General features: G+C 45.3%; 1 protein-coding gene across 1 annotated transcript; it reads left to right on the plus strand.

Moving 5' to 3' along the window:
• Positions 1-899: 899 nt before the first annotated feature.
• Positions 900-12648, plus strand: LOC120050887 (transmembrane protein 255B-like). Its single transcript, XM_038997409.1, has 7 exons — positions 900-1014; positions 2168-2256; positions 6006-6086; positions 9123-9208; positions 9488-9647; positions 12039-12185; positions 12403-12648. Exons 1-7 carry the CDS (start codon positions 900-902, stop codon positions 12646-12648), a joined length of 924 nt encoding a protein of 307 aa, XP_038853337.1.
• The last annotated feature ends 525 nt before the right edge of the window (positions 12649-13173 follow it).

Here is a 13173-nt window from a genome sequence, read left to right on the forward strand (position 1 = left end):
GGGTTTTTACGAGCTGGCAGCTGGTGCTTAGGTAAAGTGAACTAATGCTGTTGTCAGGGCCCATTGTCGTCTGCTGCTACACACTTTTCTGAGCCGGGCAGGGACCTCTCCTTCTGGAGCCCATAAAACAGCAGTCATTTAAAACTGTTAATGAACTGCACCTTACCGAGGAGGGGAGAGCAGAGAGAGGAGAGGAGAGAGAGAGAGGAGGAGGGAGGAGAGGAGGGGAGAGCAGAGAGGAGGAAGAGGAGAGAGGAGAGAGAGGGGAGGGGAGGAGGGAGAGAGAGAGAGGGAGGAGGGGAGAGGAGAAGAGAGAGGAGAAGAGAGAGGAGAGAGAAGAGAGAGAGAAGAGAGGAGAGAGTAGGAGAAAAGAGGAGGAGAGAAGAGAAGAGGAGATAAGGAGAGGATGAATGGAGAATAGAGGCAGAGAGAGCAGGGGAGATGAAAGAAGGGGAGAAGAGAGAAGAGGAGGAGGGATGGGATAAGAGAGGAGAGGAGGAGAGATGGGATAGGAGAGGAGGAGAAATGTGTTAAAAGAGGAGAGGAGGAGAGGAGGAGAAATGTGTTAAAAGAGGAGATGTGTTAGGAGAGGGGGAGAGATGGGTTAAGAGAGGAGGGGAGAGGAGGAGAGATGGGAGAGGAGAGGATGTGTTAGGAGAGGGGGAGAATGGGTTAAGAGAGGAGAGGAGGAGAGATGGAGAGGAGAGGGGGAGAGATGGGATAAGAGAGGAGAGGAGAGAAATGTGTTAAAAGAGGAGATGTGTTAGGAGAGGGGGAGAGATGGGTTAAGAGAGGAGGGGAGAGGAGGAGAGATGGGAGAGGAGATGAGAGGAGTAGAGGACGTTGTGTGTATTGAGGCTTCTGTTGGATTCACATTTCACCTTGTGTAAAAGAGGAACATGTGTATCTCCATTGATGAGACTGTCACGGCAGGGAGGGATGAAAGCTGGGCCAGGCCAGTAAGGAGTACAGGAAAGCATACGGCCATCGCCCAGCACCAGTCTGCTAGGAGGGGTTGGAAGGCAGAGTTAAAACGCTTTACAATATCAACTTTATGAACACCATCTGTGATCGGGTCTGCTGGGGTTGGATGGGCAGTGTGTGTGTGTGTGTGTGTGTGTGTGTGTGTGTGTGTGTGTGTGTGTGTGTGGTGTGTGTGTGTGTGTGTGTGTGTGTGTGTGTGTGTGTGTGGTGTGTGTGTGTGTGTGTGGTGTGTGTAAAACGTGCTCACACACACTCCATCATGGTGACTCAGTGAGCTGAAGAATTAAATGACCAACATTCACCAGTCACGTTACCATGAACAGGCCTCGATTAGAAAACCCTCATTTCCAACTGACTGGGTTTATAACATGAATGGTTTTCTCCCTGTCACTGGAATGACGCTGTATTGATTAACTGAGTTTAGGATGTGTCTTCATAGGATGTGTGTGTTTGTCAGAGTATGTGAGTTTGTGAAAATGTTTGTGTGTGTGGTGTGTGTGTGTGTGTGTGTGAGAAGAGATTGTGAAAAAGTGCGTGTGCTTGTGAATGTGTGCGTGCGTGCGTGAATGAGTATGTGACGTGTGTGTGTGAGAGACAGTTTGTGTTAAGGTGTGTGTTGGTGAATCAGATTGGTGGAATGAGATTGACCTTCCCTGTGTAGAAGGGTCGTCCCTTTGCCTCTCTGATTGGAGGACACTAAACTACCCATAAAGTACCTCTGCCTGACGAGGCAGGAAGCAGAGAGCTGTACATTTCCTTAGTACCCCAGTCCTCATCCAGACAACACAATCATCTGAGGCAAGGCACTTACGCAATACTGGGACACTGGCTGTGTTTGTGTGTCGGGTGTGTGATGCGCATTACACTTGCTAATTCTACGTCTCTCCCTCTTCTCTCTCCTTCTCTCCCTCCTCTCTTCTTCTCTCCTTAACCTCCTCGCTTCCCTCCTTACCTCCCTCTCTCCCTCCTTTCTCCTCTCCCTCCTCCTCTTCCTCTCCTTCCCCCCTCCTCCTCCCCTCCTTACCTCCCTCATCTTCTCCCCTTTCCCTCTCCTTCTCCTCTCCCCTTACCTCCCTCTCCTTCCCCTCTCTCCCTCTCCTCCTCTCTTCCTCCTCCTCCCCTCCTTACTCCCTCTCCTTCCTTCTCTTCTCCCTATTCTCCTCTCCCTCTCTTCCTCCTGCAGCTCATGGAGCCATCATCTTCATCAGTATGGGAGTCATCGCTTCTCTTCTTGTTGCCATCGTGGACGGAATCATCGCGGCTGAGTTCATAGTCAGTGCACCACACACGCACGCACGCACACACTCACACACAGGCACACATACACCTCTGCTCAGGGTGACTCCGGTAATGAAACTTTGTAGAAACAATCAGATGGAACTCTCATTTCTGTCTCCTTGGCCAACTGTCCCCGTCACCGCTCGTTCGTTACTCACGTGGCAACAGTCAAATCAGAACAATCTATCTCAGCACTCGCCCTGCCTGGCATTGTGGGTGCTTGGTCTGACAGCCTGTGACGACAGCCCAGTTAAGACTGATTGAACATCCCATAATAACACTAACATCCCCTCACTCTGAGACAAGGCAAGCTACAGAAGCTAGGTTGCCTCCCAAACAGCCCCCTTTTCCCTAGATAGTGCACTTTTTAACACAGCCTAAAGTGGAACTGACAGTGTTTTAACTACTTTGCAGATATGAAACAAACAGACACTCATATTATCAGTCAAAAATATCAAATTCCCAGTTTATGCTACAAAACCAACTTAATGAGGGGTTTTAATAATAGCTTTATGTGACTCAACATTCCATGATGTACAATAGGCATTGTTGGCAGAATAGATAGATGCAGTCCAATGCATGATTAATATAATTCACCAATAAATGTTTTAATAGTCCAAAACATATTACTATCAGGTTGTAAATCACAGCTGGCCTGTACATTGTGCTGCCTCCATTCGCGATGCACTGTTTCAGTTTAATAGATAGTCAAGAACGCTCTAGATAACATGTAAACATTCTAAACAGCTCTGCTAGGGTGAGTAAAATGGTCAGAGTGAGGTGTTCTCCCATTTTGTTTGGAAGTAGCTAGCTAGCAAAATAGCCAGTTAGCTTGGGTGCAGGCAAACTGCAGAAGGACGAGTAGGCTACAATTCCACATCGTTATCAGTGCAATTATGACGGTCAACTAGCTGAAACAGTTTGAGAGGGTTTATTTAATGTTCCTTGGTTAGATTTTAGCTCATCTTGCTCTGGCTAGCAATTAGTTGTTGATGATGTACATAACTGAGGGAGAGAGAGCCTAACTTTTCATGGTTGTTTGATCAATAGGACTGTAAAGTTCCCAAATGTAAGAGCACTCTGTGGTATCGACATATTTTCAGAAATCTATGGATTTATTCAGACACCTTGACATTTTCCACCTTTTGTTAGGTTACAGCCTTATTCTAAAATGATGAGGGGAAAAAACAATTTCATAAATCTACACACAGTACCCATAATGACAAACACAATTTTTTGTATTTTATAAAAAATAAAAATAAACTGAAATTCACATTTACATAATATTCAGACCTTACTCAGTACTTGTTGAAGCACCTTTGGCAGTGATTACAGCCTTGGTCTTCTTGGGTATGACGCTACAAGCTTGGCACACCTGTATTTGGGGAGTTTCTCCATTCTTCTTTGCAGATCCTCTCAAGCTCTGTCAGGTTGGATGGGGAGTGTTGCTGCACAGCTATTTTCAGGCTCTCTGAGATGTTTGATTGGGTTCAAGTCCGGGGTCTGTTGGGCCGCTCAAGGACATTAAGAGACTTGTCCCGAAACCACTCTGCATTGTCTTGGCTGTGTGCTTAGGTTCGTTGTCCTGTTGGAAGGTGAACCTTCGCCCCAGTCTGAGGTCCTGAAGCGATCTGGAGCAGGTTTTCATCAAGGATCTCTCTGTACTTCGCTTTGTTCATCTTTGCCTTGATCCTGACTGTTCTCAGTCCCTGCCACTAAAAAACCTCCCACAGCATGATGCTGCCACCACCACGCTTCACCGTAGGGATGGTGCCAGGTTTCCTCCAGACGTGACGCTTGGCATTCCATTATCTTGGTTTCATCAGACCAGGGAATCTTGTTTCTCATGGTCTGAGAGTCTTTAGGTGCCTTTTGGCAAACATCAAGCAGGCTGTCATGTGCCTTTACTGAGGAGTGGCTTCCGTCTAGTCACTCTACCATAAAGGCCTGATTGGTGGAGCGCTACAGAGCTGGTTGTCCTTCTGGAAGGTTCTCCCATCTCCACAGAGGAACTCTAGAGCTCTGTCAGAGTGACCATCGGGTTCTTAGTCACCTCCCTGACCAAGACCCTTCTCCACCGATTGCTCAGTTTGGCCGGGCGGCCAGCTCTAGGAAGAGTCTTGGCAGTTCCAAACTTCTTCCATTTAAGAATGATGGAGGCCACTTCTTGGGGACCTTCATTGCTGCAGACACTTTTTGGTACCCTTCCCAGATCTGTGCCTCGACACAATCCTGTCTCGGAGCTTACGAACAATTCCTTCGACCTCATGTCTTCGTTTTTGATTGATCAATTGAATTTACCACAGGTTGACAACAATCAAGTTGTAGAAACATCTCATAGATGATCATTCACTTTGAACTGGACTGTGTGTTTACAGGCAGTAGGACCTGTCATCATTCACTATGAACTGGACTGTGTGTTTACAGGCAGTAGGACCTGCCATCAGTTGCAACAGCGCCACTTTAGATCATTAGAACGCATTTGCAAAAAGCCACAAAATACACCTACAGTCCTTCAGAAAGTATTCAACCCTTGACATTTTCCACATGTTGTTAAGTTACAGCCTTATTCTAAAATTGATTAAATAAAAACAAATCCTCAACAATTTACACAATACCCCATAATGACATCACAATACCCCATAATGACAAAGCAAAACATGTTTTTAGATTTGTTTTGCAAATTTATTGAAAATAAAAAACAGATACCTGATTTACATCAGCCAATGTCACAAATTGCTATACAGAAACCTAGAGAGGAACCAGGCTATGAAGGGTGGCCAGTCCTCTTCTGGCTGTGCCGGGTGGAGATTATAACAGTACATGGCCAAGATGTTCAAATGTTCATAGATGACCAGCATGGTCGAATAATAATAATCACAGTGGTTGTAGAGGGTGCAACAGGTCAGCACCTCAGGAGTAAATGACATTTGGCTTTTCATAGCCGATCATTCAGAGTTAGAGACAGCAGGTGCGGTAGAGAGAGAGAGAGTCGAAAAAAGCAGGTCCGGGACAAGGTAGCACGTCCGGTGAACAGGTCAGGGTTCCATAGCCGCAGGCAGAACAGTTGAAACTGGAGCAGCAGCACGACCAGGTGGACTGGGGACAGCAAGGATCATCAGGCCAGGTAGTCCTGAGGCATGGTCCTAGGGCTCAGGTCCTCCGAGAGAAGAGAAAAAAGAGAGAGAGTTAGAGGGAGCATACTTAAATTCACACAGGACACCAGATAAACAGGAGAAATACTCCAGATATACAGACTGACCCTAGCCCCCGACACACAAACTAAAGGCCTACTGTAGTATGACCACTGTAGCTCTGATTGGCTATAGCGCACCGACCAGTCTGCGTAGACTCCGGTCTTTTATTAGGTTTATTTTACTGCAGTGTCTATTAATTGTCCAAACGCACAGCCATTTCCCACTATATATTGCTATAGAATTTTCACATATATATGCTATAGAATTTTCACACTATAATTGCTATAGAATTTTCACACTATATATGCTATAGAATTTTCACACTATATATTGCTATAGAATTTCACATATGCCTTACTCTACGTAATTCCAAAACATTCTAAGAATTTATGAAAACGTCAAAATGACCATATCTAATGGCTCGCTTGTCAGAAAAGTATTCATATTCTTCCTGGGGGTGTATATATGAACACATTTTAATAAGATTTCATGTTGTTAAAATACTGTCAGTTTCAACTTGAATCTCCTCTCTGTTTCCTCTCTCAGGACAGGAGGCCGCTGTTGGAGGACAGGTGTGAGTTCTACGCCAGTGGATCAGGGTACGCCTACGACAACTATTATACTGAGGTGAATCAGAGCACCCACACACACCCACACACACACACACACACACACACCCCCACACACACACACACACACACACACACACACACACCTCCTCCACAACTCCACCCCCACCTCCTCCACAACACTTCACCCCCCATCCTCCACACACCTTCACCCCCACCACGCTACTCACATCTTCCTAAGTTTACTGTGTGTAAAAATCGTTGAATGACTTGCTTATGGCTTTCAGAATTCATTAAAGCTAGATGAAGTCTTTACAGAGTTAGTAAAAGTCGTGGGGTGGATCTTTCCCTTCCCACTCAGTACAGCGTGTTCACAGTGTTACCATGGAGATTGAGCCTGTGTCTGAAATAACACCCTATTCCTTTAATAGTGGAGGGGGGGGACATAGATCTATCTTTAGTCTGAGATAATACATAGTTAGGGGTTATGGGGGGGACATAGATCTATCTTTTGTCTGAGATAATACATAGTTAGGGGTTAGGGGGGGACATAGATCTATCTTTAGTCTGAATAATACATAGTTAGGGGTTATGGGGGGGACATAGATCTATCTTTAGTCTGAGATAATACATAGTTAGGGGTTATGGGGGGGACATAGATCTATCTCTTAGTCTGAGATAATACATAGTTAGGGGTTATGGGGGGGAGAGTAGATCTATCTTTAGTCTGGAATAATACTAGTTAGGGGTTATGGGGGGGGGTAGTCTATCTTTAGTCTGAGATAATACATAGTTAGGGTTATGGGGGACATAGATCTATCTTTAGTCTGAGATAATACATAGTTAGGGGTTATGGGGGGGACATAGATCTATCTTTAGTCTGAGATAATACATAGTTAGGGGTTATGGGGGGGACATAGATCTATCTTTAGTCTGAGATAATACATAGTTAGGGGTTATGGGGGGGGTAGATCTATCTTTAGTCTGAGATAATACATAGTTAGGGGTTATGGGGGGGACATAGATCTATCTTTAGTCTGAGATAATACAAGGTAGGGGTTATGGGGGGGACATAGATCTATCTTTAGTCTGAGATAATACATAGTTAGGGGTTATGGGGGGGACATAGATCTATCTTTAGTCTGAGATAATACATAGTTAGGGGTTATGGGGGGGACATAGATCTATCTTTAGTCTGAGATAATACATAGTTAGGGGTTATGGGGGGGACATAGATCTATCTTTAGTCTGAGATAATACATAGTTAGGGGTTATGGGGGGGACATAGATCTATCTTTAGTCTGAGATAATACATAGTTAGGGGTTATGGGGGGGACTAGATCTATCTTTAGTCTGAGATAATACATAGTTAGGGGTTATGGGGGGGACATAGATCTATCTTTAGTCTGAGATAATACATAGTTAGGGGTTATGGGGGGGACATAGATCTATCTTTAGTCTGAGATAATACAAGTTAGGGTTATGGGGGGGACGTAGATCTATCTTAGTCTGAGATAATACATAGTTAGGGGTTATGGGGGGGACATAGATCGATCTTTAGTCTGAGATAATACATAGTTAGGGGTTATGGGGGGACGTAGATCTATCTTTAGTCTGGAATAATACATAGTTAGGGGTTAGGGGGGACATAGATCTATCTTTAGTCTGAGATAATACATAGTTAGGGGTTATGGGGGGGACGTAGACTATCTTAGTCTGAGATAATACATAGTTAGGGGTTATGGGGGGGACATAGATCTATCTTTAGTCTGAGATAATACATAGTTAGGGGTTATGGGGGGGACATAGATCTATCTTTAGTCGAGATAATACATAGTTAGGGGTTATGGGGGGGACATGATCATCTTTAGTCTGAGATAATACATAGTTAGGGTTATGGGGGGGCATAGATCATCTTTAGTCTGAGATAATACATAGTTAGGGGTTATGGGGGGGACATAGATCGATCTTTAGTCTGAGATAATACATAGTTAGGGGTTATGGGGGGGGGGGGGGTGATAATAAATAGTTAGGGCATGGGGGGGGTAGATCTAGCTTTAGAGTCTGAGATAATACATAGTTAGGGGTTATGGGGGGACGTAGATCTATCTTTAGAGTCTGAGATAATACATAGTAGGGGTATGGGGGGGACGTAGATCTATCTAGATACATAGTTAGTCTGAGATAATACATAGTTAGGGGTTATGGGGGGGACATAGATCTATCTTTAGTCTGAGATAATACATAGTTAGGGGTTATGGGGGGACGTAGATCTATCTTTAGTCTGAGATAATACATAGTTAGGGGTTATGGGGGGGACATAGATCTATCTTTAGTCTGAGATAATACATAGTTAGGGGTTATGGGGGGGACGTAGATCTATCTTTAGTCTGAGATAATACATAGTTAGGGGTTATGGGGGGGACATAGATCGATCTTTAGTCTGAGATAATACATAGTTAGGGGTTATGGGGGGGACATAGATCGATCTTTAGTCTGAGATAATACATAGTTAGGGGTTATGGGGGGGGGGGGGGGGTAGATAATACATAGTTAGGGCTTATGGGGGGTAGATCTAGCTTTAGAGTCTGAGATAATACATAGTTAGGGGTATGGGGGGACGTAGATCTATCTTTAGAGTCTGAGATAATACATAGTTAGGGGTTATGGGGGGGACGTAGATCTATCTTTAGAGTCTGAGATAATACATAGTTAGGGGTTATGGGGGGGACGTAGATCTATCTTTAGAGTCTGAGATAATACATAGTTAGGGGTTATGGGGGGGACGTAGATCTATCTTTAGAGTCTGAGATAATACATAGTTAGGGGTTATGGGGTGTAGATAATACATAGTTAGGGGTTATGGGGGAGCATAGAGCCTGAGAATACATAGTTAGGGGTTATGGGGGAGCATAGAGTCTGAGAATACATAGTTAGGGGTTATGGGCGTTTACAGGTTACCTGCAGCCTTAAGGGACGGGTTGGCTGGTTGGGTTTTTTTCTCGGGCTCTCTGGCGCCATCTACTGACAGTTACATATTCTGTTATTTGCTGCCATAGCAATGTCTCTTTGTCTCTGTTCTGTCTGTCTGCAGGTAAAGTGCAGCTCATTCAACAGTGAGTGTAAAGTGAGAATGAAGAGCAACACCTGCTACTGCTGTGACCTGTACAGCTGTGAGAGGTAAGGAAAAACACCTGTGTGTTTGTGTGTGTGTGTGTGTGTGTGTTCATGTGTTTGCGTTCAAGCGCGGAGGTGTGTGTGTGACTGTCTGCTGTCTCCTCTCTCCTCCAGTCCAGACCACCATACCCAGTACTATGAGTTCACTCTGTCTCCTCTCTCCTCCTCCAGTCCAGGATACCATACCCAGTACTATGAGTTCACTCTGTCTCCTCTCTCCTCCTCCAGTCCAGACCACCATACCCAGTACTATGAGTTCACTCTGTCTCCTCTCTCCTCCAGTCCAGACTACCATACCAAGTACTATGAGTTCACGGGGGTGAGTAGCTGCTGGGATGTGGTCCATCTCCATCGTCTGCTGTGGGTCTGTGTGGTGCTCAACATAATGGGCCTGTTCCTGGGAATCATCACAGCTGCTATACTGGGGGCTTACAAGGACCTGGTGGGCACACACACACACACACTATATGTATACACAGTAGAGGTCGACCGATTAATCGGAATGGCCGATTAATCGGGGCCGATTTCAAGTTTTCATAACAATCGGAAATCGTTATTTTTGGGCGCCGATTTTTTTAAATTTATTTAAAATTAAAAAAAATACACCTTTATTTAATCTTTATTTAACTAGGCAAGTCAGTTAAGAACACATTCTTATTTTCAATGACGGCCTAGGAACGAGGCAGAACGACAGATTTTTAACCTTGTCAGCTCGGGGAACCAATCTTGCAACCTTACAGTTAACTAGTCCAATGCTCTAACACCTGATTACATTGCACTCCACGAGGAGCCTGCCTGTTAGCGAATGCAGTAAGCCAAGGTAAGTTGCTAGCTAGCATTAAACTTATCTTATAAAAAACAATCAATCAATGACTGTCATTGCTCCAATGTGTACTTAACCATATCAATGCCTTTCTTAAAATCAATACACAAGTATATATTTTTAAACCTGCATATTTAGCTAAAATAAATCCAGGTTAGCAGGCAATATTAACCAGGTGAAATTGTGTCATTTCTCTTGCGTTCATTGCACGCAGAGTCAGGGTATATGCAACAGTTTGGGCCGCCTGGCTCTTTGCGAACTAATTTGCCAGAATTTTACGTAATTATGATAACATTGAAGGTTGTGCAATGTAACAGGAATATTTAGACTCATGGATGCCACCCGTTAGATAAAATACGGAACGGAATAAACGTTTTGTTTTCGAGGTGATAGTTTCCGGATTAGTCAAAGGTATATGGTTTAGAGAGAAATAGTCGACGCGTTATAATTCCTGTAATAACTTGCGGCTGAATTTGAAAGGGGTTCCTTCATTATTTTACCGTTCATGTCTTCCATAGAGAATGTCTTGATCTACTTCAAATAAGGTCTGTGTTTCGTGCAGGCTTAAACCGCCTCGACGTTTTGATACCCGTGTAAATCTCACTAGGATAAGGTAACAACATATTTTCATAAATCCACTCTACAATTTTTTTTATCTTTGCTTATATTCAGCCAATATTGATCAGAGTTACCTTGTCCTATGGATATCTACACAGTTATAAAATTGGCACGGTGATGTAAGCCTACACGAAACACAGACCTTATTTTAAGTGAATCTAAAAATATCCTGTGGAATAAATGAAGGAACCGCTTTTCAGATTTTGCTAGAAGGTGTCATGGGAATTATGACTCGCACTTTGGTTGTCAATTCTTACCATGCCTATTATTAAAATAGGATTTCCTGCATATAGAAATTAAAGTTTTTGTTTTCAACATTCATCACAGGTAACTTAAACTCTATTTTTATTCAAACAGTTGAGAGTATTTGTCTCCTAAGCAGACTCTTCAGTATCATTGTCACTTCAGAGCTGTGTGCGTGTGTGTATTTATGTATTATATTAAGTTAAAATAAAAGTGTTCATTGTTCATTCAGTATTGTTGCAATTGTCATTATTACAAAAATGTGTGTGTGTGTATGATATATATATTATTATTATTATTTTTTTTTTATAAATCGGCCGATTAATCGGTATCGGCTTTTTTTGTCCTCCAATAATCGGTATCGGCATTGAAAAATCATAATCGGCCGACCTCTAATACACAGTACCTAGAACACACGTCTGTTTGTTAGGTAGCTATTTCATTTGTTATTGTGTACACTAACTATATGTATTCCTCTCTCTTCCCCCTTCTCTCCCCTCTCTCCCTCCCTTCGCTCTCCCTCTTTCCCTCCCCTCTCCCTTCCCTCTCCTTCCCTCCCCTCTCCCCTTCCCTTCCCTCTCTCTCTCCTTCCCTCCCTCCGCTCTTCTCTCCCCTCTCCCTTCCCCCTCTCTCCCTCCCTTCGCTCTCCCTCTTTCCCTTCCCTCTTTCTCCCTCCCTCCCCTCCCTCCCCTCTCCCTTTCTCCCTCCTTCCCTCCCTCTCCTCTCCCCTTCCCCCCTCCCTTCCCCCTCTCTCCCTCCCTCCCCTATCCCTTCCCCCCTTCCCCCTCTCTCCCTCCCTTCGCTCCCCCTCTTTCCCTCCCCTCTCCCTTCCCCCCTTCCCTCTCTCTTTCTTTCTCCCTCCCCTCTCTCTCTCTCCCTCCCTTCCCCTCCCACCCCTCTCCCTTCCTCTCTCTCTCCCTCCCTCCCCTCTCCCTTCCCCCATCGCTCTCCCCCCTCTACTCCCAATTTCTCCCCCTTCCCTCCCCTCTTTCTCCCCCTTCCCTCCCTCCTCTCCCTTCCACTTCCTCTCTCTCCCTCCATCTCCCCTTTCCTCCTTCTGTCTCCCTCCCTTCCCCCCTTCCCTTTCCTCCTTCTGTCTTCCTCCCCCTCCCTTCCCCCCTTTCCTCCTTCTGTCTCCCTCTATCTCAGGCTCCTGCCCCCCAGATGTCCCCCAGTCCCACCCCACCCCCCCACATCATGTATAACCCCACCCAGCACGTGGTGACCTACGCTGGCTTCTGCCCCAACGGACAGGCCCTGCCCGCCTACCCCAACTACCCCGCTTTGCCCATGCAGGTAAAAAATAACCCAACTACCCCACTCTGCCCCTGCAGGTTAGACCCCAACTAAAATAGTATTTCCAAAGCTTCTCGTCATCCAGTGATATGAATGTCTCCTCTCTGTTGTCTCTCTCCTCTCTCTCTCCTCTCTTTGTCTCTCTCTCGACCTCGGTCTCTCTCTCTCTCTCCTCTGTTGTCTCTCCTCTCCTCTTCTTTCTCTCTGTCTTTCTCAGCACCACAGCAGTTACCAGGCCCCCTCCACCCCCCAGCCCGGCCTGGAGATGACCCTGACCCCCTCCTCTCCGTCAGAGGAGAGCCAGAGCCAGCCTTCCTCCCAGGCCCCCAGCCAGCCCACCTTCCAGACTGGCTCCCAGGACCCTGGTCAGGGTTACATGCTAACACCCAACGCCCCTTCCCTCTACCCTGGCCCCGTCTACGGGCCCTCCGGCTTCGAGAAGCCCCCTCCTTATGCATGCTGAATGCCAACCTGACCTTTAGCCTTTGACCTATAGGCCAGGGTAAGAGAGGCTAATGTCCAGAAACAACCCCTAGCCTCTGTCGCCTGGTCAGCACAGACATGAAGGAATCAGCTAGGTGTGACAGCTTCCATATATCCTTTCAATCAATCAGATATGGCTTCCATATAACAAATACATCCTTCCAATCATTGCTTCTTACGGCCAGCTATGTGATTCCTTTAGATCTGCACACAACAACGAGTTAGGGAATAAAAGGGACTAGGATACATGGGGCTAGGGGGAAAGGAACTAGGATAAGGGACTAGGGCTTCTTTCTGGACTAGGCCAGGTAATGTAGCACAATCAGGGTTGGGTCGGTTACTTTTCAAATGTACCTGTCCAAAATGGTAATTATTGGATTACTCAAACACAGTAAAGTAATCTGATTACTTTTACAATTAGATTAGAGGCATTTGAAGAAGACAAACTGGCATACTATCAATTGAACAACATTTATTGCAGGATAAATCAATGGGAAGAGGTCCA

Source organism: Salvelinus namaycush, chromosome 7 (genome assembly GCF_016432855.1).
Source record: "Salvelinus namaycush isolate Seneca chromosome 7, SaNama_1.0, whole genome shotgun sequence".
In the NCBI taxonomy this organism is placed as follows: Eukaryota; Metazoa; Chordata; class Actinopteri; order Salmoniformes; family Salmonidae; genus Salvelinus; species Salvelinus namaycush.

Excerpts from the sequence above, each read along its gene's own strand:
- LOC120050887 (XM_038997409.1), top strand. The coding sequence starts at position 900 with ATGTGTATCTCCATTGATGAGACTGTCACGGCAGGGAGGGATGAAAGC. Across the intron at positions 6,087-9,122 it reads ACGACAACTATTATACTGAG|GTAAAGTGCAGCTCATTCAA; the intron begins GTGAATCAGAGC and ends GTCTGTCTGCAG. Across the intron at positions 9,209-9,487 it reads GACCTGTACAGCTGTGAGAG|TCCAGACTACCATACCAAGT; the intron begins GTAAGGAAAAAC and ends TCTCTCCTCCAG.